The 21,537-nt window shown below is 47.4% G+C and overlaps 1 protein-coding gene across 4 annotated transcripts in view; it reads left to right on the plus strand.

The window, feature by feature from the left end:
• LOC137358522 (arf-GAP with GTPase, ANK repeat and PH domain-containing protein 1-like) overlaps positions 1 to 21,537 on the plus strand; it is a 160,607-nt gene that overhangs the window by 113,993 nt on the left and 25,077 nt on the right. For all 4 annotated transcript variants that reach the window (XM_068024436.1, XM_068024433.1, XM_068024432.1 and 1 more), the window contains 3 exons: positions 2,338 to 2,490; positions 15,582 to 15,668; positions 20,535 to 20,639. In XM_068024436.1, coding sequence (XP_067880537.1) covers positions 2,338 to 2,490; positions 15,582 to 15,668; positions 20,535 to 20,639 — 345 coding nt within the window. The remainder of the gene's footprint in view (positions 1 to 2,337; positions 2,491 to 15,581; positions 15,669 to 20,534; positions 20,640 to 21,537) is intronic.

A 21,537-nucleotide genomic window follows, 5' to 3' on the forward strand; every position in this document is an offset into this window, starting at 1 on the left:
TTGGGATGAACCTCGACAAAAACCACTGCATCTCTTTCCACACCTGCTTTGCAAAGGCACATTCCAGAAGGAGGTGGGCAACCGTCTCTTCCCCACCACAGCTGCCTCGAGGGCAGTGTGCGGAGGGGGTGAGACTCCGGGCGTGCAGGAAGGATCTGACAGGGAGGGCCCTTCTCACCACCAGCCAAGCTACGTCTTGGTGCTTGTTTGAAAGTTCTGGCGATGAGGCATTCTGCCGAATGAGTTTGACAGTCTGCTCGGGGAATCATCCGACAGGATCCACCATCTCCTTTTCCCGCAGGGCCTCACGGATGTTACATGCGGACTACTGCCTGATGAACTTGTGGTCAAAGGTGTTTCTCTGCATAAATTTTTCCATGAGGGACAGGTGGTATGGCATGGTCCAACTGAATGAAGCTTTCTGTGGCAATGTGGCCAGACACATCCTTCACAACACCGGGGACACTTGAAAACCACTTGGCATCTACTGGGCAGTAAAATGGGGACTAGCAATTCAGTGTGGGAGAGATGAGTCAGGCACCCACATCCCACTATACCCCTTTCAAAGTCAAGTCTGAACCAATTGTCCAGAGACAATTCTTAGTCCTACCAAGCTGCATTGGCTCAGCTTAGGAATTTAGCTAAGGAAGAGCCACAGACCAGATTCACTGTTCATGATGTTGGACGTGTTGTGTGTCTCTTGGCTCTGGGCAAATTTACAATTATCATCTTTGCTTCAGGCATGTAATTAAAGTATAACATGACTCCCAGCAAACCGAACAGCTGTTTTGTGAGATGCGCTCAAGGGCTGAAACTAGACCTGTTTACTGTTTACCATTAAGCATTAATAATAGCCTCTGTAGCTCTTGCTGCTGTTGATCAGTGTGTTGTATAGTATGTACCTCCATTAATGATTGGTGTACGTCCTGGCAGATCCGTCCATGTCGTTGCCTTGTGATTGATTTGAATTAGTGCTTGCAGAATGTTTATCATGTTTGAGTCTCCAAACCAAACTGCTGAGAAATCCACACAGGTGGAGTTTCTCTTTCCCTGATATAGAATGCACAGCCTCTCTGAGTAGGGGCATGTCTCACTCACACAACTCCAGGAACTTCTATGCTGGTTGGCAGAGTTCAGGCTTGGAAACATCCAAGTTTATGCAGGAGTAGTGTTGGAGTTTAACCAGTTAAACCCATGCATTTAACCTATACAGAGCACTGGTAAGCTGCTTGTCCAGCTAAGACCACCCTAACTGTTGGGGTACTGGGTTGTAGGGTTATCTTCAGCCGAGTGGAAAGAATCCCAGCCCTCAGTGATGGGTCTACCTTTCCAGATGCCATTAATGATCCAGGCTGGCTGGTCAATCACCAAGCATTGTCTGGTTCAGGTATCGGTACAGAAGATTGACTTGGTTCCAAACTTCCATCACCAAGTGTGTCATCCAAAGCCATCTTGATTGCAAAGAGATCCACCTGTCTCATCCCCAAGGGTGGCAGTAACCAGTTGATCATTATACAGCTGACAAAAGTTGCTTTGAGCCCTGATGAGTTGAACAGCAGGTACTAGGAGCTCCTTATGAGAGGCATGGTGAACAACACATTCCACCATAAGATATGTGAGTGCATTACTACCACGCCATGGGCACACATCATGGCCCCGTGGTGTAGCACCAATTGGAGGTGCTAAGTTTCAGCAGTGTCTGCTTGCTTTCTGCAAACCAATCGTGTCAACACTGAGCCCTGGATATATGGTGGTGGATTCTTTTAGTCAACCTCAAGGGAATTCCTTGCAGCAACTGGCGTCCTAAATCTGAGTTTCCCTATTTGTGTTGTGACAGAATGCAGGAAGGATGTACCCAGGGCAGCTTGTGATGTGCCAGTCCCCTTGATATTCAAGTCCAGTGCCATGTATCAGGTTTACTTGTCACTAAATAGCTCAATCCAGATCCTTGTGAAAAGATATGGCAAACTGTGTCCCAATGAGTTCCTTTCAGGCATGAATGGGCTGTCCCTTATTTCTCACAATATATCAAGGATGGACAAAGATCAATCTGTCCAAATATGTTCTTTTAAAATAGTTTCCTGCACTATTGGTGAATAAATGAGCAAATTGCTGTGCAGGTGCAAGGAAGCGGATCCCTTGGCACCAGCTGCCTCAGCCTATAGTACAGAACCACCTGTGAATAGAATTTCCATTGTAACAAGGGTTTTACTGCATCTTCAAATCCAATGTCACTTGGTAGAATGTTCTGGAAGAATCTTATTGCTTAATCTTTAAAATTTTGACGCTAACTTCACTACAATCTTTTCCTGCCCCTGCACCCCATATCTTTTGCAGGCAAGCAATGGTGGCAACATGAGTGATTATTCCTCTTCTCTTCCCTCCACTCCGAACATCAGTCACCGGGATCTGCGAGCTGATATTTGCCAAGCTTCCGGTACCCCAGGTTCTGTCCGCAAACACTCGAAAAGACGCTCAAGTCTGTTCGCTGTAAGTACTTGTCTGTTGGATTCAATGAATGTTTAAGTGCGATGTTTAGGAAGCAGCTCACAAGATTTTCAAGAGAAAATTGCAGGTACTTTCCAGCGGTGTGCATTAGTCCTTGTTTGAGCACGCCCACTTGAGTTGAAGTGCTTGAGTTCAAGTGCTGCTTGCACTTCTGATTTGATGCTGTGCAGTGTTGTATTTGTGAGGAATATTTAGATTGGCTCCCAATGAAATAGAAACCAATGAAAATCCTGCAAGCTTGAGGGCTCAGTGATTAAATGCACCATGTGATGAGATGCTGAGCTTTTTCGATTAGGAGAGGCCCAGGTCCCTACTCCAGGTTGAGTTTGCTGATCTAACCAGGGTAAGGTGCTTTACAATTAGCTTCCTTAGTTTGAAGAACATGATTCCCATTCCTGACAGCACTCGAATGGCCACAATTATCCAGCAAGAGTTTAGTGATTTACAGTTCTGGATGTTTCTGGAATAAGAACATAAGAAATAGCAGCAGGAGTAGGCCATTCAGCCCCTTGAGCCTGCTTTGCCATTCAATAAGATCATGACTGATCTTTGACCTGAACTCCTTTCCCAACCTATCCCCATATAGTTTAATTCTCTTAGCATCCAAAACTCTATATCTCAGTCTTGAATGTACTCAATGACTGAACATCTACAGCTCTCTGGGGTAGAAAATTCCAAAGATAATGTGCCGAAGCTGAGATTGGATGATGCAACAGTGTTAGATGAGCAATGAATTGGGAGAGAAGAGAATAGCTGGAGCTCATTATGCTAATCTATTAATTAGTTCACTCATTCTTGGTACATGATACCACATGGCAGCCTATAGTTTGGGACCCTGAATCCCCCATGTGGTAAATTAATCTCCAGTCAACACGGGGAACCACCGGAGGGGGAATCAGTAGGAACGCTACCCTGTCCCTATGCTAGGGACAGTTCTGGGTAAGGCCTCGGAACAGGTTCTTTACCTTCTTGGGAGTCGGACAAAGATGTGGGGAGACTCAACTAGGAAGAAAAGAAGAAAATGCTTTTTAAAATCGCTAGTTCTTCAGCTGCTACATGAATGATCTTTCTGGAAATGTATAGATTTATGTAATAAACTAATATAATAAGCTGTTACTGTATTATTCTCAGTGCAATACTACACAGATGTGCCCCCTTACTAGCTCAGGGACACCAAGCTGCATTTTGCCCCCTGTTACAACCAGGTGAGGAAGGGGTCTCAGGCTCCCCGCTTGCCCCTTTCTTGGTTTGGCCGTAACAGGGTTTAGCTTATCCCCTCAGTGAGCCCTTTCCTTGCTGCTCTCGAATTGCAATTGCAAATGAACCAATCAGACAGGTTTTCTTAGGTTTAAACAAGAAAGATGTAGGTTTATTAGCCTTATCACTCTAACTCGGTTAAAATTACAAAAATACGTGATGCAGCCACACTAGCATGCATATGAGAGAAACACACACACAAATAGATACAGAGGGGAAGAAAGAATTGGGGTGGGGAGGGGTTGAAGTAGGATTGGCAACAAATAGAATTCAGCTACTGGATGGCCACGTCCTTGATGGAATGTCCTCAATTGAAATTATGGTCTTGGAGTTCTCTCTGGGGTCCAGTGCACAATTTCTGACTTTCTTCTCTGGTACCAGAAGACTGAAGAGGTGCTCTGTCTTGAGGCTTAAGTTGCTACCATGGGACCCTGGGACTTTGCATGAGAGAGAGACAGAGAGAGTGGAAAACTTCCTCCTTGGTTCTCAACTTACAGTCTGTTACCTTTCTGTGAGGTCCAATTCAAACAGTCCCCAGTCTGGCAATCAAGTAAGTCAAGTGGCCATCTCTTTGTTTGAAATAGAAACTTCTTGGAGGGTTACTGGAACTCAGAGTCTCCCAGACACTCAGTGGGGGATGGAGGTTTGTCTCTTACAAAGTCAATGGCTCTCAATGTCTTTTGATCTTCACTATTGACAAAACCCATCTCACTAATTGAATCGGGGAGCACTCTCATTGTCTGTCTATTCAACTGTCTCTCAGAATGCAAATGTGCAACCATGTTTTCAGCTGGTTAGCTCTGTTGGTTTTTTTTAAACAAGTTGTGTGCAATGTCCAGTAAAAATAGTTCAAGTAGTGTTCCATATGACAAAATTAATGTTTGCATTTGGCAGGTGTGATTTCTGTCACACCTTCACCCCTCGCTGAATGAAATGCAACATTAGGGGAGCATTTCATTATAAGTTAGAAGGAAGAGAAAATACAGGAAAGCGCACATGCATTTCTCTCATTCATTCAGAAATCTTAGAAATTGTTTCAGCCTGTCTTTTCCTTGTAGCAGTGCTGCTTTAAACTGCCCCTTTTCCTTGTGGTGGATCTGAGATAGTTATGTGTTGCCCAAAGGGTTTAAAGTTTCTTTACTATCAGCTTGCAATACATTAGGAATGTGCATCCCAATAAATGTGATTTTTGAGGAGGTTTGGGGTTTGCACATTTTCATGATTGTCTAGGGTGCCTATGTTCCTGTTGGGGTCTGCAGGGGGATAATTAGATTTAATTAGCTCTGGGTTGGAGCTCTGATCATGGGAGTCGGCAGTGGGTGGATCCACTCTGACCTCACTTTCGGTGCTCTGGTGAGTCATGCAAGTGCTGTTCACCTCAGGGCATTGTTGGTTCCCTTTTCTCCTGACTGTGGGGGGAGGATTCTTTGTTAATCTTCCCTTTGTCCTCTGGAACAATCCTGCTTGCAGGTATTTGTCCAGATTCCACAGCACTTCGACTAGGTGAGGCATCACCCTTTCTGTTTCTCTGCCCTCTTGAGGACTTACTAAAATATGTGACACAACCATGCTTGCATGCATACGAGATAAACACACACAAATACATACAGAGGGAGAGAAAGAGGTGGGGGGGGGGTGGGTGGCGGGTGTTGAAGTAGAGTTTGTAATAAATGAAATTCAGTTACTGGGTGACTGTGTCCTCAATTGAAGTCAAGATCTTGGAGGTCTTGCTGGGGCGCAGTGCACAATTTCAAGCTTGCTTCTCTGGTACCAGAAGGCCGGAGATATGCTTGTCTGAGTCTTGAAGCATAGAATCTGCCACCATGGCTTTCCTGGGACTTTGCTAGAGAGAGGGAGACCTTCCTTCTCCTGTCTGTTCAAATTGCAGTCTGTCCTTTCTGTGTGGCACAATTCAAAAAGTCCCCAGTCTAGCCAGCAGGTAGGTCATGTGACCCTCTCTTTGTGTGAAACAGCAGCTTCTGGGAGGGTTACTGATTTCAAAGCATTCCAGACACACTCGGTGCGGGGTGGAGTTCTGGCTCTTACACAGACAAAGAAGGTTGATTATCACCATTGCTCAGACCAATCTTGTTAATTGAATCAGTGAGCACTCCCATTGTCTCTCTATTCAACTGTCTCTCAATGCAAATGTGCAACCATGTTTTCAGCTGTTCAGCTCTGTTTTTGTTTAAACAAGTTATGTACAATGTCCAGTTTAAAAAAAAAAGGTTCAAGTCGTGTCCCATATGACAAAATTAATATGTTGCCATTTGGCAGGTGTGATTTCCGTCACAACATAAAGGATGTTAGAAATTTCGTGCCTGCCTTGGATATTCTGCTGGGTCCAACAGTGCAAGTTATTCCCATAAGTGATTCACACGTCTTTCTTTGAGGAGTGTGGCAGGACTGTTCAAAATCTAATGATGTGATAATGTAACCGGAAAGGGGGGCCTAACACTTCGGACCCTTGTGTGATCGGAACTGGATATTGTGCCTTTCACACGTGTCCTAATGTGCACGTCTCCAGTCTTTCAATAGTCAGTTTCAAAACACTTCAGTGGGACAGGGCCAGATGTGAATCATAAAGCTGATTTCTTTTACTAATTTTGCTAGAGCTGTTCCAGTGCTGAGAAGAGCAGAGGCTGGACTAGAGAAAATTGGAGAGATAGGTATGGAGCTGGGATGTTTGTATGGGAGGTTGAGAAGCTCATTTCACTGAACCTGTCGGCAATCTAAGGGTTAATTGCCGGTTTTCAGAATGAGTCATAGAGTCATGTATGGCACAGAAGGAGGCCAACTGGCCCATCGAGTCCATGCTGGCTCTCTGCGGAGCGATCCAGTCAGTCCCATTCCCCCACTCAATCCCTGTCGCCCTGTAAGTTTATTTCCTTCAAGTGGTCATCCAATTTCCTTTTGAAATTATTATTGTCTCCACTTCCACCACTCTTGTGGGCAGTGAGTTCCAGATCATTATCAGCTGCTGCATAAAAGTGTTCTTTCATATTGCCCCTGCATCTCTTGCCCAAAACCTTCAATCTGTACCTCCTAGTCCTTGTACCATTAGTTAATGGGAACAGTTTTTCCTTATCTAACTTATCTAAGCCTGTCATAATCTTGTACACCTCTATTAAATCTCTCCTCAATCTCAAAACAAAAGAACAAAGAACAGTACAGCACAGGAACAGGCCATTCGGCCCTCCAAGCCTGCGCCGATCTTGATGCCTGCCTAAACTAAAACCTTCTGCACTTCCGGGGACTGTATCCCTCTATTCCCATCCTATTCATGTATTTGTCAAGATGCCTCTTAAACGTCGCTATCGTACCTGCTTCCACCACCTCCCCCGGCAGCAAGTTCCAGGCACTAACCACCCTCTGTGTATAGAACTTGCCTCGCACATCCCCTCTAAACTTTGCCCCTCTCACCTTAAACCTATGTCCCCTAGTAACTGACTCTTCCACCCTGGGAAAAAGCTTCTGACTATCCACTCTGTCCATGCCGCTCATAACTTTGTAAACCTCTATCATGTCGCCCCTCCACCTCCGTCATTCCAGTGAAAACAATCCGAGTATATCCAACCTCTCCTCATAGCTAATGCCCTCCAGACCAGGCAACATCCTGGTAAACCTCTTCTGTACCCTCTCCAAAGCCTCCACGTCCTTCTGGTAGTGTGGCGACCAGAATTGCACGCAATATTCTAAGTGTGGCCTAACTAAAGTTCTGTACAGCTGCAGCATGACTTGCCAAGTTTTATACTCTATGCCCCGACCGATGAAGGCAAGCATGCCGTATGCCTTCTTGACTACCTTATCCACCTGCGTTGCCACTTTCAGTGACCTGTGGACCTGTACGCCCAGATCTCTCTGCCTGTCATAACTCCTAAGGGTTCTGCCGTTTACTGTATACTTCCCACCTGCATTAGACCTTCCAAAATGCATTACCTCACATTTGTCCAGATTAAACTCCATCTGCCATTTCTCCGCCCAAGTCTCCAACCGATCTATATCCTGCTGTATCCTCTGACAATCCTCATCATTATCCACAACTCCACCAACCTTTGTGTCGTCCGCAAACTTACTAATCAGACCAGCTACATTTTCCTCCAAATCATTTATATATACTACAAACAGCAAAGGTCCCAGCACTGATCCCTGCGGAACATCACTAGTCACATCCCTCCATTCAGAAAAGCACCCTTCCACTGCTACCCTCTGTCTTCTATGACCGAGCCAGTTCTGTATCCATCTTGCCAGCTCACCTCTGATCCCATGTTACTTCACCTTTTGTACCAGTCTGCCATGAGGGACCTTGTCAAAGGCTTTACTGAAGTCCATATAGATAACATCCACCGCCCTTCCTTCATCAATCATCTTCGTCACTTCCTCAAAAAACTCAATCAAATTAGTGAGACACGACCTCCCCTTCACAAAACCATGCTGCCTCTCGCTAATAAGTCCATTTGTTTCCAAATGAGAGTAAATCCTGTCCCGAAGAATCCTCTCTAATAATTTCCCTACCACTGACGGAAGGCTCACCGGCCTATAATTTCCTGGATTATCCTTGCTACCCTTCTTAAACAAAGGAACAACATTGGCTATTCTCCAGTCCTCTGGGACCTCACCTGTTCTAAGGAGAACAACTCCAGCTTCTCCAGCCTAACCTTGTAACTAAAGTCCTCCATCCCTGGAACCATTCTGGTAAATCTTCTCTGCACCCTGTCAAGGACCCTCACATCCTTTCTAAAGTGTGATGACCAGAACTGGACTCAGTACTCTAGTTGGGCCTAACCAGAGCTTTATAAAGGTTCAATGTAACTTCCTTGCTTTTGTATTCTATGCTTCTATTTATGAAGCCCAAGATCCCATATGCATTACTAACCACTCTCTCAATATGTTCTGCCACTTTCAAAGATTGGTGCACATAGAATCATAGAATGTTTACGGTGCAGAAAGAGGCCACATGGCCCATCATGTCTGTGCTGGCTGAAAAATGAGCCCACCCCCCCCCAGCCTAATCCCACCTTTTAGCACTTGGCCCTTAGCCTTGAAGTGCATATCGTTTTGAATGAGTTCAGGGTTCCTGCGTGTACTACTCTTTCAGGCAGAGAGTTCCAGACCACCACCACCCTCCGGGTTAAAAAACTTTTCCTCATCTCTCCTCTAGTCTTTCTACCAATCACTTCAAATCTATGCCCCCTAGTCTCTGACCTCTCTGCTGAGGTAAATAGGCCCTTCACATCCACACTGTCCAGGGTCCTCTCAATTTTGTACATTTCAATCAAACCTCCCCTCAGCCTTCTCTGTTCCAAGGAGAACAACCCCAGCCTATCCAATCTTTCCTCATAGCTGCATTTTTCCAGTCCCGGCAACATCCTCGTAAATCTCCTCTGTACCCTCTCTAGTGTAATTACATCCTTTCTGTAATGAGGTGACCAGAACTGCACACAGTACTCAAGTTGTGGCTTAACCAATGATTTATACAGTTCCAGCATAACCTCCCTGCTCTTGTATTCTATAACTCAGCGAAAGGATTCCAAACGCCTTCTTAACCACCTTATCGACCTGTCCTGCTACCTTCAGGGATCTGTGGATATTCACTCCAAGGTCCCTTACTTCCTCTACACTTCTCAGTATTTTCCTATTTATCGTGTATTCCTTTGCCTTGTTTGACCTCCCCAAATGCATCACCTCACACTTCTCCAAGTTGAATTCCATTTGCCACTTTTCGGTCCATCTGACCAGACCATAAATATCTTCCTGCAGCCTACAGCTATCCTCCTCGCTATCTACCACGTGGCCAATCTTTGTGTCGTCTGCAAACTACTTCTTCATGCCCCCTACATTTACGTCCAAATCGTTAATATATACCACAAAAAGCAGGGGACCGGGTACTGAGTCCTGTGGAACACCACTGGAAACAGTCTTCAAGTTGCAAAAACACCTGTCAACGATTACCCTTTGTTTCCTGCGACTGAGCCAATTTCGTTTCCAGCTTGCTGCATTTCCCTGGATCCCATGGGCTTTTATTTTTTCTTAAATCAGTCTGCCATGTGTGCATGCACCCCCTGGTCTTTCTAACCCTGCACACTCTTTAGAACTGTGCCATTAAGTCTTTCTTGCATCTCCCTATTCCTTTTGCCAGAATACATCACCTCACACTTGTCTGTATTAAATTCCACCTGCCTACCCATTCTGCTAGCTTATCTATGTCCTGTCGCAGGCGGTTCACTGTTTGCCACACCTTCAAGTTCGGTATGATTGGCGAATTTTTAAATTCTACTCTGTATTCCAAGATCCAAGTCATTTTTATATCCAGCAAAAAAAGCAGTGGTCCCAGCACTAACCCTTGGGGAACACCACTGTCTACCATCCTCCAGTCTGAAAAACAACTATTTACTACGACTCACTGTTTTCTGTCCTTAAGCCAATTTTTAAAAATCTGATTGGACACTGACCCTCCTATTCCATGAGTCTGAATTTTGTTAACCAGCCTTTATCTGGTACTTCATCAAAAGCTTTCTTAAAATCCACATAAACCACATCCAACGCACTCCCTTCACTAACCTTCTCTGTTACTTCATCAAAAAATTTAATTTGATTTGTGAAGCATGATCTCCCTTTTATAAATCCGTGCTGACTGTCCTTAATAAACTCAAACTTCTCCAAGCATCTGGTGAATATTTCTCCTGATTATTGTTATGACCAGGTGAGAAAGGTGTCTAGGGTTCCCTCTCAGCCTTCACCTGGTCTTACTGTAACAGGGTTTAATTTTAAACACACCATGTTTTTAGCTCCTCCTTGGTGAATCCTTGTTCACTGCTTTCCAATTATAAGGCAAAGAAACCAGCACAAACAGGCTCTCTTCGGTTTAAAGAAGAAAAGTTGAAATTTATTAAACTTAAACTCTAATTCATTTAATGCCTATGGATACACGCCGCGCCCCACGCTAGCATGCACACATGATGCATGCAAATAGAGACAGAAAAAAGCAGAAGAAAAATAAAGTGGAAAGGTTGGAGGCAATATCTGAAGAGTTGTTGTTACGGTTCTTCAAGCTCATTGTAGCGTCCTTGATTGTAGACCTTGCTTTTCGTTGGGGCCCAGTATTCTTCTTAAACCTTGTTTGCTGTAGGAGACTTTTTTCTCTTGGAGTTCATGTGTCTTCAGTGGATTCAGAGGCTTGAGAAAGAGACCTCCTCAGTCCAGGAACAAACAGCTTTCTGCCCAAACTGTTTGTACAAATTCAAAAAACTCAGGTTGCCCAGCAGGTTAGTCATGTGATTAGCTGGTTTGACCATATCCGTTTGTGTATTCAGCCATCTTAGCAGTCAACCTGGAATGTGAGTTCCCCCACCTTCAATGTCTGGTGATCAAAAGTCCATTGTGGGTTGAATGTGTCAGGGAATGGCTGCTTTGCCCCTCCAAACACTGTCTGTTAATATGCAAATGTCTTTTGCAGCCACAGCTGATCTGTTTAACAAGTCTTTTCTTAACTCCAGTAACAGTTTAAAATCACTGTTCATGACAAAATTAATGTGCCTCATTCTTGGCAGGTGGGAGCCGAGCATGACCTTATTCCTAAAACCTTACCCACCACTGATGTCAAACCGGCCTGTAGTTACTGGGACTGTCCTGACACCCTTTCTTAAATAAGGGTGTCACATTTGCCATTCTCCAATCCTCTGGCACCTCCCCCATATCCAGGGAAGATTGGAAGATTATGGCAAACCCTCACACTATCTCCACCCCCACTTCCTTTAGCAACCTGGGATGCAAGCCATCCGGACCAGGTTACTTATCTATCCTAAGCATAGCCACCCTTTTTAGAACCTCCCCCTCTCAATTTTTACCCGATCCATTGCCTCTACTTTCTCTGCTTTTACCGATATTTTGTCAGATTCCACTTCCTTAGCGAACACTGATGCAATGTACTCATTAAGTATATTAGCCTTGCCCTGCGTCTCTAAGCATATATTACCCTCTCTGTCCCTAATAGGCCCCACTCCACCTCTTAATATTTACATGCCGGTAGAAGATTTTTGGGTTTTCTTTTTTGTTGACTGCCAGTCTATTCTCATATTCTCTCTTTGCCAGTCTTATTGTTCTCTGCATGTCCCCTCTCAACTTATTGTATTATTGGCCTGGTTCACACTTGAAGAATTCACCCGACATACATCATACACCCTTTTTTTTGTTTCATCATAATCTCTAACTGCCTCATCATCCAAAGAGCCCTGTTTTTGGTTCCCTTAGCTTTCACCCTTGTTGGACCTAGCCAGTACCTGAAGCATCTCTTCCTTAAAGATAACCATTCCTTCAGTCTTCGTTCCTCAGCTTTCCTTCTACCCTGGCGGGCTCTCTATTCATCATTGAAATTTGCCCTCTTCCAATCTAGACGTTCTAACTTATTTCGTTCCTTCCTTCTCTGCATTACTAATCGAAAACTTATGATACAATGATCACTCTTACCCACGTGCTCTCTCTCCCCCCCCCTCTCTCTCTCTTCCCCCCTCTCTCTCTCTTTCCCCCCTCTCTCTCTCTCTTCCCCCCCCCTCTCTCTTTCCCCCCCCTCACTCTTCCCCCCCCTCTCACAACCAACCCCCCCCTCACTCTTACCCCCCCCACACAACCCCCCCCCACTCTCAAACCCCCCCTCACCTTCCCCCCCCTCTCTCTTTCCCCCCCACTCTCTTTCCCCCCCCACACTCTTTCCCCCCCCACACACTTCCCCCCCCTCTCTCTTCCCCCCCTCTCTCTTCCCCCCCTCACTCAACCCCCCCTCTCTCTTCCCCCCCTCTCACTTTCCCCCCCTCTCACTTCCCCCCCTCACACAACCCCCCCACTCACTTCCCCCCCTCACTCATTCCCCCCCTCTCACAAACCCCCCCACACACTTCCCCCCCTCTCACTTCCCCCCACTCACTCAATCCCCCCTCTCTCACTCTTCCCCCCTCTCACACTCAACCCCCCCCTCACTCACACTCCCCCCCACACACACACAAACCCCCCACACACAACCAAACCCCCCCCCACACACACAACCCCCCCCATCCCCCCCCTCTCACTCTTCCCCCCCCACTCTCCTTCCCCCCCCTCTCACAACCCCCCCCTCACACTTCCCCCCCCACTCTCTTCCCCCCCCACTCACTTTCCCCCCCCTCTCACAATCCCCCCCCACACACTTCCCCCCCCCACACAAACCCCCCCCTCACACTTCCCCCCCCACACACTTCCCCCCCCACTCACATTCCCCCCCTCTCAATCCCCCCCACTCTCTTCCCCCCCTCTCACTTCCCCCCCTCACTCTTTCCCCCCCACACTCATTCCCCCCCACTCACTTCCCCCCCTCTCTCTTCCCCCCACACTCTTTCCCCCCCACACACATTCCCCCCCTCACACTTCCCCCCCACACACTTTCCCCCCACTCACTTCCCCCCCTCTCACTTTCCCCCCTCACTCATTCCCCCCTCTCTCTTTCCCCCCTCTCTCTTTCCCCCCCTCTCACCTTCCCCCCCCCTCTCTCATTCCCCCCCCTCTCTTACCCCCCCTCTCTCTTCCCCCCCTCTCCTTCCCCCCCTCTCTCTTTCCCCCCCCTCTTTCCCCCCCTCACACTTTCCCCCCCTCTCTCTTCCCCCCCTCTCTCAATCCCCCCCCTCTCACTTCCCCCCCTCTCTCATTCCCCCCCCTCTCTCTTCCCCCCCCACTCTCTTTCCCCCCCCTCTCTCTTCCCCCCCCCTCTCTTTCCCCCCCCTCTCTCTTTCCCCCCCCTCTCACTTTCCCCCCCCTCTCTCTTTCCCCCCCCTCTCACTTTCCCCCCCTCTCTCTTCCCCCCCCTCTCTCTTTCCCCCCCCACTCTCTTCCCCCCCCCCCACTCATTCTCTCTCCCCCCCCCCACTCTTTCTCTCTCCCCCCCACTCTTTCTCTCTCCCCCCCCCCACTCTTTCTCTCTCCCCCCCCACTCTTCTCTCTCCCCCCCCCACTCTTCTCTCTCCCCCCCCCACTCTTTCTCTCTCCCCCCCCCCACTCTTTCTCTCTCCCCCCCCCACTCTTTCTCTCTCCCCCCCCCACTCTTCTCTCACCCCCCCCCACTCTTTCTCTCTCCCCCCCACTCTTCTCTCTCCCCCCCACTCTTTCTCTCTCCCCCCCACTCTTTCTCTCTCCCCCCTCACCCCTCTCTCTCTCCCCCCTCACCCCCTCTCTCTCCCCCCTCACCCCCTCTCTCTCTCCCCCCTCACCCCCTCTCTCTCTCCCCCCTCACCCCCTCTCTCTCTCCCCCCTCACCCCTCTCTCTCTTCCCCCTCACCCCCTCTCTCTCTTCCCCCTCACCCCCTCTCTCTCTTCCCCTCACCCCCTCTCTCTCTTCCCCCTCACCCCCTCTCTCTCTTCCCCTCACCCCCTCTCTCTCTTCCCCCTCACCCCTCTCTCTCTTCCCCCTCACCCCCTCTCTCTCTTCCCCCTCACCCCCTCTCTCTCTTCCCCCTCACCCCCTCTCTCTCTTCCCCCTCACCCCCTCTCTCTCTTCCCCCTCACCCCCTCTCTCTCTTCCCCCTCACCCCCTCTCTCTCTTCCCCCTCACCCCTCTCTCTCTTCCCCCTCACCCCCTCTCTCTCTTCCCCCTCACCCCCTCTCTCTCTTCCCCCTCACCCCCTCTCTCTCTTCCCCCTCACCCCCTCTCTCTCTTCCCCCTCACCCCCTCTCTCTCTTCCCCTCACCCCCTCTCTCTCTTCCCCCTCACCCCCTCTCTCTCTTCCCCCTCACCCCCTCTCTCTCTTCCCCCTCACCCCCTCTCTCTCTTCCCCCTCACCCCCTCTCTCTCTTCCCCCTCACCCCCTCTCTCTCTTCCCCCTCACCCCCTCTCTCTCTTCCCCCTCACCCCCTCTCTCTCTTCCCCCTCACCCCCTCTCTCCCTCCCTCTCCCTCACCCCCTCTCTCCCTCCCTCTCCCTCACCCCCTCTCTCCCTCCCTCTCCCTCACCCCCTCTCTCCCTCCCTCTCCCTCACCCCCTCTCTCCCTCCCTCTCCCTCACCCCCTCTCTCCCTCCCTCTCCCTCACCCCCTCTCTCTCTTCCCCCTCACCCCCTCTCTCTCCCTCCCTCTCCCTCACCCCCTCTCTCCCTCCCTCTCCCTCACCCCCTCTCTCCCTCCCTCTCCCTCACCCCCTCTCTCCCTCACACGCGCGCTCTATTTGGAGGCCTATGGAATATCTCTAGTAGCGTGATCATACCCTTTTTGATTACTTGATTGATAAAGGTTTCAGAGTCTGTTCATCAATTGAAAGGCCTTTTCTGAGAATTACAAACTGCTGGCCAGCCATTCAGAATCGATGGTTTTACTTCCCTGTGAAAAATGGAACAGATGTGATCGTATTAGCTGGCAAATGAGCTATTTGTTGCGATTTTTCATTCCTGTAGTTGGAAAGCCGAATATGTTGTGAAACCCTCACTTTTTTTTGGAGAAAAGTTAGACCTTGCCAGGAGGGCAGAACACTATTGTGTATGTGAAGGATGCCAGGGAAACGGTCATGGCAGTGCAATATTACAATAGTGGCGCCATTGTTTGCAGCAGTACAGTGGCTTTTTAGACTTATTGACGGATGGAGGTAGTCCTGTGTTTTTATTTGGCTTCACTATGGTCTGGCCCTGATTGAGCTACTCGCTATGCCTTTATACAGTGAGGCCTCAGCAGTACATTTATTCTAATAACTGCCATCACAGACTCCAAGGTATTTAGTTCAAGGCAGAGGGAGTGTCAAGGCGCAGCTTTTAATGAGAGCAAGGCCTTCAGCTTCAGTTTAATGCCATATTTTCATTCTCTCCACAGGCTCGGCGGGGAAGCGATACGGAGAGGAGGAATCTGGACAATAAAGCAGATAACATTGGAAGTGGTCGTGCCATCCCAATTAAACAGGTACATTTCGGCACCACTCTGATAGAATACACAAGACCAAAGAGTGTATGACAAATATCAGTTGAGTTCCTCTTTGCCGATGTCCCCTCATTGTAGCTGCTCAGGATGGGCGAGCATCCCTGTGGCTCAGTTGGGAAATGCATGGCCTGGGGAGATCTGGACCACTCATCCCTTGCTTATGTTAGCAGACCAGGGTGGAAGTGTAAGTTAGTTCTATACTTGTCCCTCGTGCTCCTAGGTTAGGCAGGGGGAAAAGAAAATTCAGTCAGTTTCCCTGCTCCTGATGGCCATCCTGTGACTCCTGTTGGAAAAAATGCATATGTGGGGATACAAATCACACTTTGCGGTGATGCTGTTACAGTTCAATAGCTGAGCAACAGCACTATCCAGGTGCTCACATGGGGATTGTCCACTTGGGTGAGATACCAGTGATGCAATTGGCATCTGTCCAATTGTACCTCAGCAAGAATCAGAACCTTCGAGAGGAGGGGAGAAAATTGGGATGATCCATTCACCCCTGAATGTTCTGTCAGACATTCCATAATACCACTTCCATTATAATGAAGAATGAGTTGCAAACACTTTATATAAAAAAAAATACTTATTATTAGATCTATAGATTCAAACGACTAAAATCCTGAAGGGTTTGAATGTTAAACTCATTCCACCACTGCTGTCCCACCATATTAAGTCCCAGACCCCACTGGCCTCCACTGGCTTGCTATTGTTTGCATTGATTTCAAAATTCTCATCCTCATTTACAGATCTCTCGATGGCTCACACCACGATGCAGCCTCCTCCGGCCAAACATCTTGGCTCGTACCCTCTGCTGTTCTGACTTTGGATTTCTGTGCTCCACCATCAGTAGCTGAGCTTTCAGATGTCTCCACACTCTCTCCCTAGCCTCTTCATCCTTGCTAAATCTCCCCCCATCATCAAAACATTTCCTCAAACCATCTTCTCTAACCTGCTTCTCCCACTTCCTGCTCAGTGTCCATTACCTCCCCTGCCGCCTCCCTCCCACCTTTTGTGAAATGCCTTGGGACATTTTGTTAATTGAAGGCATTTTATGAACGGAAGTTGTTCTTTATAAAAGTGTATGAAAGTTACTGCAAGCTTATTATCTCGATATGCAGGTTCTTTATTTTTTGGCCACGTTCCTGTTTTTGGTTCCCACACCAGGCAGGTGCCACTAAAATTATAGAATCATAGAAATTTACAGCACAGAAGGAGGCCATTGGGCCCATCATGTTCGTGCTGGCTGACAAGTCGCAAGACCTCATTGAGCTGAGGGAAACTGGACTGTGGATTCTCCAACACTGCAGGGGGGTTATCTCCCTTCCATCAAGAGGTCAAATATGTCTGATGGTCTTTTGGATGTGGGTTTTATGGCTTGATTGGCCTCTTTTGTACCAACTGTACAACTTTGTACTACTTCAATTGTCTCCCCTCAGACGTGGGGGGCAGGTGGTGGTGTAAAAGAGGAGGTGGCATTGTACTATTGCTCAAGGAGTCAATTACTGCAGTAAGGAGGGATGATATCTTAGCAGGTTCCTCAAATGAGGCCATTTGGGTAGAACTTAAAAACAAAAAGGGGGCAATCACTTCGCTGGGAGTGTACTACAGACCTCCAAACAGTCAGGGGGAGATAGAGGAGCAGATACGTAGGCAAATCTCAGAGAGGTGTAAAAATAATAAGGTAATAGGGGATTTCAACTTCCCCAATAATAACTGGAATAGTCTTAGTGCAAAAGGCTTAAAGGGGGCAGAATTCTTAAAGCGCATCCAGGAGAGCTTTTCGAGCCAGCACGTAGAAATTCCTACAAGAGAAGAGGCAGTACTGGGCCTAATCTTAGGGAATGAAGCTGGACAAGTGGCAGAAGTGTCAGTGGGGGAGCATTTCAGGGATAGTGACCATAACTCTGTAAGATTTAAGGTAGGTATGGAAAAGGACAAAGATGGACCGGAAATAAAGATACTGAATTGGGGGAAGGCCGATTTCAATATGATAAAACAGGATCTGGCCAAAGTGGACTGGGAGCAGCTAGTTGTAGGAAAGTCTACATCAGACCAGTGGGAGTCATTCAAAAAGGAAATAGTGAGAGTTCAGGGCCAACATGTTCCCGTAAAGGTGAAGGGTAGGACCAACAAGTCCAGGGAACCCTGGATGTCAAAGGATATAGAGGATAGGATAAGGAAAAAAAAGGAGGCTTATGGCAGATTCAGAGGGCTGAAAACAGCAGAGGCACTAGACGAGTATAGAAAGTGTAGGTGGGGGGTTACTTAAAAAAAAAAGTAATTAGGAGAGCGAAGAGGGGGCATGAAAAACACTGGCGGACAAGATAAAGGAAAATCCCAATGTGTTTTATAAGTACATTAAGGGCAAGAGGATAACCAAGGAAACAGTAGGGCCCATTAGGGACCAAAGTGGCAATCTGTGTGTGGAGCCGGAGGACATAGGTGAGGTTTTGAATGATTACTTTTCATCTGTGTTCACTATGGAGAAGGACGATGTAGGTGTAGAGATCAGGGAGGGGGATTGTGATATACTCGAACAAATTAGCATTGAAAGGGAGGAGGTATTAGCGGTTTTAGCAGGCTTAAAAGTGGAGAAATCCCCAGGCCCAGATGAGATGTATCCCAGGCTGCTATGTGAGGCAAGGGAGGGAGCTAACAGGGGGTCTGACACAAATCTTCAAATCCTCTCTGGCCAGAGGAGAGGTACCAGAGGACTGGAGGACAGTGAATGTGGTACCATTATTCAAGAAGGGTAGTAGGGATAAACCAGGTAATTACAGGCCAGTGAGTCTAACATCAGTAGTAGGGAACTATTGGAAAAAATTATGAGGGACAGGATTAATCTCCACTTGGAAAGGCAGGGATTAATCAAGGATAGTCAGCATGGCTTTGTCAGGGGGAGATAATGTCTAACAAATTTGATTGAATTTTACAAGGAGGTGACTAGATGTGTAGATGAGGGTAAAGCAGTTGATGTAGTCTACATGGACTTCAGTAAGCCTTTTGATAAGGTCCCACATGGGAGATTGGTGAAGAAGGTAAGAGCCCATGGGATCCAGGGTAATTTGGCAAATTGGATCCAAAATTGGCTTAGTGGCAGGAGGCAGAGGGTGATGGTCGAGGGTTGTTTTTGTGATTGGAAGCCTGTGACCAGTGGTGTACAGCACGGATCGGTGTTGAGACCCTTGCTGTTTGTAGTGTACATTAATGATTTAACATTAGTGAATATAGGAGGTGTGATCAGTAAGTTCGCAGATGACTCGAAGATTGGTGGTGTTGTAACTAGTGAGGAGGAAAGCCTTCGATTACAGGACGATATAGATGGGTTGGTAAAATGGGCAGAGCAGTGGCAAATGGAATTTAATCCTGAGAAGTGTGAGGTGATGCATTTTGGGAGGACTAACAAGGCAAGGGAATATACAATGGATGGTAGGACCCGAGGAAGTACAGAGGGTCAGAGGGACCTTGGTGTACTTGTCCATAGATCATTGAAGGCAGCAGCACAGGTAGATAAGATGGTTAGGAAGGCATATGGGATACTTGCCTTTATTAGCCGAGGCATAGAATAGAGGCTGTGTTTGCTGACAATGCCACCACTAGGTGGTGCTGCACGGGCTCATGTGCAAATGCAGCCTGTTCCACTAAAACATCACAGCTGCCAGGACTAAAGATCGTGCTGCTCAAATAATCACACAAAGGCAACATAAACCCATGGGGAGCGGGGAGAGAGCGGGCGGGCTGGGGGGGGTGGTAGGAGGAGAGAGCGAGAGGGGTTGGGGGGGGGGGAGGAGGAGAGTGTGGGTGGGGTGGGAGGAGGAGAATGCACTCTCACCCACCGCCACCAAGGTCTTTGGCCACTCTCTCTCCGCTTCTCCTCCCCCCGCCCCCCGCACTCTCCCTGCTTCCCCGCGTTACGTGATGACATCATCTGCACATGCGCCAACCAGTCCCAGCAATGCGAAACGCAGCACACGCGCAGAGAGCAGGAGCCCGTTTGCTATTTCACCCAGAGGGTGGTTGGAATCTGGAACACACTGCCTGAAGAGGTGGTAGAGACAGGAACCCTCAACATTTAAGAAGTATTTAGATGAGCACTTGAAACGCCGTAACATACAAGGCTACGGGCCAAGTACTGGAGAACGGGATTAGAATAGATAGGTGCTTGATGGCCAGCGCGGACACGGTGGGCTGAAGGGTCTGTTTCTGTGCTGTATAACTCTATGAAGGTGTTGACTGTTCCTGGGTGTGATTCCATGAGCACCAGGCAGCCTCCTGTAGCTCAGACAAGGGAACGCTTTCAGTAACATATAAATACATAGAAGTTAAAATAAGGAAACAGGTCATTTGGCTGAAACAGTCCATGCTGGCGTTAACTCTCCATATGAACAAATAGTTTTAATCACATTTACCTGACTTGTTCCCATTTTCCCTCATGCACCTAATTAATTTAATCCTCAAATGTTGACATCATCTCTGCCTCAACCACTAACTCCAGAAATAAATTCCACAGCCTCGCAACTGTCTGTGAACAAGTTTCTCCTGCCATCTGTTCTAAATGTCTTGTATTAACAACATTAAAGTTGTATCTGTCGCCCCTTGCTTTGGACCCCTCAACTATTGGAAACAGTTGTCTTCTGACCAGCCTGCCCTGTCCTTTCATCATTTAAAAACTGCTGTTACATTGTCTCATAATCTGCTTGCTCTAAGGAAGAAAGACCCAACTCCTCAAGTCTTTCTTGAACTAAGCTGCTCGGGTGAGCAGGCTAGTTCCCACATGGCAGCCCTGCCTATAGGGAAAGTGAGGCTTTCTCCTCCGATCCAGGATTTCACAGGTGTGTTTTCTTATAGGGGGTGTTGTTGAAGAGAAGTGGAAACTCACTAAACAAAGAGTGGAAGAAGAAGTATGTTACGCTGTGCAACAATGGCATCTTGTCCTATCATCCCAGTTTACACGTAAGTGTACTTTGTTTAAGTTCCTCAAAAAGATTTGCAGCCAAATGCACACATGCCTGTAAAAGTCACACCTCTTGTGCTGGGGAAATATAGTGTTTTGACAAAGTTAGCTGAACTCCTGTGGCACTGCTCATGTTAGGTTGAAAGATATGTTGTTTTCAAGAGGTCAGGAGCATTATACTCTGGAATGCACAATGTATTATTCTGTTGCTAAAGTGCAGTGGGTGCAACTTGGTATGTCCTTTTAAGGTCCCAAAGTGAACTTTCTGCAACTTCCCGAGTCAGTTAGAGGTTCCTGGATGGATGATCCTCAGGTCAATTGTAAGTCAGACTTTGTTTCAAACTTTCCTAATTAGTGATGATGAAATTCCATGGGGATTTCCACCAGTCTCCTACCATCGCCCATCATCATTGTTTTCCTACAAACGGATTCATCGAGATGAGGGATATCGGCGCTGTGAAATCAACAATTTTTCCCTTTTTTGGTATTCACGAAGCATTCAGATCAGTAATAACACAGGCCATACACAGTCTTCCTATTTATTAATGCCATTCTGGTATTCTCCATCAGCATGGAGGCTGCCTGAGAAGGATTGTAAGGTAGCAATCCAGTAGACGGGTGCAAGTGATGGTTGTAATCCACCAAAGTGAAAGTTGAGCAGTTTGTAATCATCATTTCAGCATGAAAAATTAGTTCTGGGAAAGGGGGCTGTAGAGATTTCCTCTGTGTGCTATCAATAAGTTCTTTATCAACAAATTTACTATGTCCTATTTGGAGGGAAAGTGAAGATCTTGCCCCAGCTTCGCAACTAAACAGTCAATATTGCAGATTTATCCAGAAATAATTTTCAGTTGTTTACCAAGATGTTCCATATCCCAGTGTATCCATATTATTAAA

This window comes from Heterodontus francisci, chromosome X (assembly GCF_036365525.1).
Source record: "Heterodontus francisci isolate sHetFra1 chromosome X, sHetFra1.hap1, whole genome shotgun sequence".
Classification (NCBI taxonomy): Eukaryota; Metazoa; Chordata; class Chondrichthyes; order Heterodontiformes; family Heterodontidae; genus Heterodontus; species Heterodontus francisci.